The 2,907-nt window shown below is 47.9% G+C and overlaps 1 protein-coding gene across 1 annotated transcript; it reads right to left on the bottom strand.

The window, feature by feature from the left end:
- Positions 1–2,203: 2,203 nt before the first annotated feature.
- Positions 2,204–2,907, bottom strand: LOC106743391 (the record flags this gene model as incomplete). The annotated part of the gene is made up of 1 exon (XM_014617172.1): positions 2,204–2,907. A coding segment is annotated over exon 1 (704 nt), but the record flags the coding sequence as incomplete, so codon positions are not given.

Here is a 2,907-nt window from a genome sequence, read left to right as displayed (position 1 = left end):
GCGCGTAAAGTTACTGAAATATTGAAACAAGATTCCATTATCCTTCCGACAATATTACAACGTAAGATTATATTGTAAAGTTAATGGTTACATATCAGTAACATTCTCATTAAAATTGTGTAAGATCGTAACCTCTCTATAATCTTAACGCAATGTTCGAGTGTTGCGAAGGTAGTGAACACACTGGTAAGTCTGGTCCGTTATTGTGAAAAATTTTATTTGCACACGCCATGTACAGTATACCACAAGTCGCACGCCATTGGTGCGCACAAAGGAGTTGCACATCACGAACAATTGCGACAAAGGTATATGATTCAATGGAATTTGTACATCGAGGCGACTGCCGGATACGGTATGTATAATGTACGGTGTACGTGTTCGCCGACATAGCCCGCGTCGGACATATAAATAAAATGTAGAAAAATGTGTGTCGCGCGCGCTCCGCTATGGCCCCGCCGTGTGTGTGTGTGTGTGCGTGTGTGTGTATGTCAACTCGGAATATATCATCGGTGTGCGCCCCACTAACTCGGCCTTATGTCCTAAGCTTCCTACGTATTCTCCGGATTCCCACGGGCCGATCTCCGCTCCGGGGAGGCCCCGCGCGATTTCCGTATTACGTCCTCATAGTTTCCGCTTGTTTATCGAAAATGAATCGAACTTTCCGTTCGTAGTAGAGTCTCCGCGGTTATTCACGGTTATTGTCACATCTTCGTCATCGAACTGGCGCGCGCGAGAAATAGAGAGCGAGAGGGAGAAGGTGAGCATTTGCATACGTGTCTGAACGCTCATCTCCCACATTTCGTATTTCCGATACTTTACGTTATATAAAAAATTGAGGTAGTCGTGGCCTTAGAAACTGCAAGAGAAAGAGAGAGAGGGAGCTATAGAGAGATCGTTTTTACTAGCGAACTTTACTTCGGGCGCTCACCGGCCGGAGTAAACCGCGAAAACCGTTGATCCCCGTGGGAAACGGAAATGTTGAGAGGCGCGCGACACACTCGGTAGCGTTAATTATACATTCGCATCGTGCAAAATTTGCTTATTTACTTAGGAACCATATGCTGCTGGCGCGCGCCAGGCGACTCTCGCTTCCGGGAGAATGAGCAAACGAATCCCGAGAAGATCGTTCGCGAGCCGACCGCATGATTCTTCGTATGTTCGTTCCTATCAACGTTGATTAAATCTTAATCTGAATTTGAGTTCTCGTTTTGACGAGAGTTAAAGCTCGGATTAAAGTTTAGTCAACGTTGGCGGAAGCGAACATCATCCGATGATGATTTCCTCGAATCCGTTCTCGCCGAATAGAATTGCACACACAGTAACAACATTAGTATCAATTCAAGACTCACATTTTTATATAGCAAGAATATATAATCTTATAGAAAGATAAAACGCTGTTATGCATGAAATTCTATATAGTTCCATTAACAATAGATTTATGTTATTCAAGAATAATTTTCATAAATCGAAAAGAAAAATATTGGATAAAAAGGACGATATCTTCAAAGCAGAAATTGTATCAGTTTGAAGATATCGTTCCTTCTGTCCAATATTTTTTCCCTTCAATAAAAATTATTCCGAAATGACAAGAATATGATATTTTTAATGGAACTATATAGAATGTCTTCATGTATAAGAGCAAGTTTTATCTCCATATAAGATTATATATTCTTGCTTTATATAAAAATGCGAGTCTTGAATTGACATTAATTTTATTTTCACGCATACATACACACATACACGCGCGCACCCACTGTTCCCGTCTCGTAAAAACCGCCGTTACAAAAATGACTCCTCACGCCGCGGTGTGGGGATTGTAGAAGGCAAATATTTCCTATAAAAATTCACTCGCCGAATACATACACACACACACATTCCAGATTACAATCTCTCTTCCGTCGGAGTAAGTGCAGAAATTTTCTGTAATCTTCCGCGTCTCCTTCGAAAGCGTAAGTCGAGAGAACTCGATTTATCCCCCGGTCGCGTACAGATGAGAAAAAAATCCCCCGGGACGTTTCGTCGCGCACGTGTAAAGGTCCTCGTCGGCGAAAGAGAAGAAAAAGAAATCCCGACATACGCGTGCTTGAACTCCCCACGCTCTCGAGCCGCGGGATCTCGTTCGAGAACAAAGCGACCCGCGACCGTCCTGCTCTAATCGTCGCTCTTCGCCCCCGAGAAACACCCCCGCCGCACGCGCACTCACCACCCGATAGACCCATTGCAGAGCTCCTTGTAGACGGACGCGGCTATCACGCCGTGCCTCTGGCTGCTACTGTCCAAGAACTTCGACCTGTCGCACGTGGAGGACAACTTCCGCTGGTCTATGCAGCCGGCGTCGACGCTATGCCTCTGCTGCAACCTGCCACCTTGACCACGTGCAGCACGACGATGATCGCCGGTCGTGCCGACGTCCGCGGCGACGGTGCACGATCTGTCAACGAGGTTATTCCTGCCACCGGTGGCCTGGTAGATCGCTCGATCTCGCGCTCGCAAGTGTCGTTGCGCCGGCAACGGCATCGTCTGGTTCAGGTAGTCGCGGATGGCCTGCTGATGGTGGCTGACGTACGGCGACTCCGGGTTGTTGAGGTAACCGCCGTTCATGGTCCTGACAAAGTGCCGAGTGACGTTGCTGGGCAACGCCGAGGCCGTCGACGTGACCATCGCCGATCGCTGCTTGAGACTGCCCTTGGGATTGTCGCTGATCCTGGTGGCCGGCTTCGCCGGCATCGTTCTGGGCCGCGGCTCATCGCCGCGGCAATTCGCGGACGTCGAGACGAAGGGCCGCTGAGCAAGTTGGTAATGTTGATGATGCTGTTGCTGTTGGCAAGCCCTTCGCAGCTTGACGCGAGGTGCTGATGCCGCTAATTGATTCGATCTGCCTCCGGCGCCGTACTGAAATTGGAACAT

Source organism: Dinoponera quadriceps, unplaced genomic scaffold (assembly GCF_001313825.1).
Source record: "Dinoponera quadriceps isolate SergipeBrazil2010 unplaced genomic scaffold, ASM131382v1 scaffold1120, whole genome shotgun sequence".
Taxonomy (NCBI): domain Eukaryota; kingdom Metazoa; phylum Arthropoda; class Insecta; order Hymenoptera; family Formicidae; genus Dinoponera; species Dinoponera quadriceps.
Note: the sequence above shows the minus strand (reverse complement) of the source record. Positions and strands in the feature narration are given on the sequence as shown.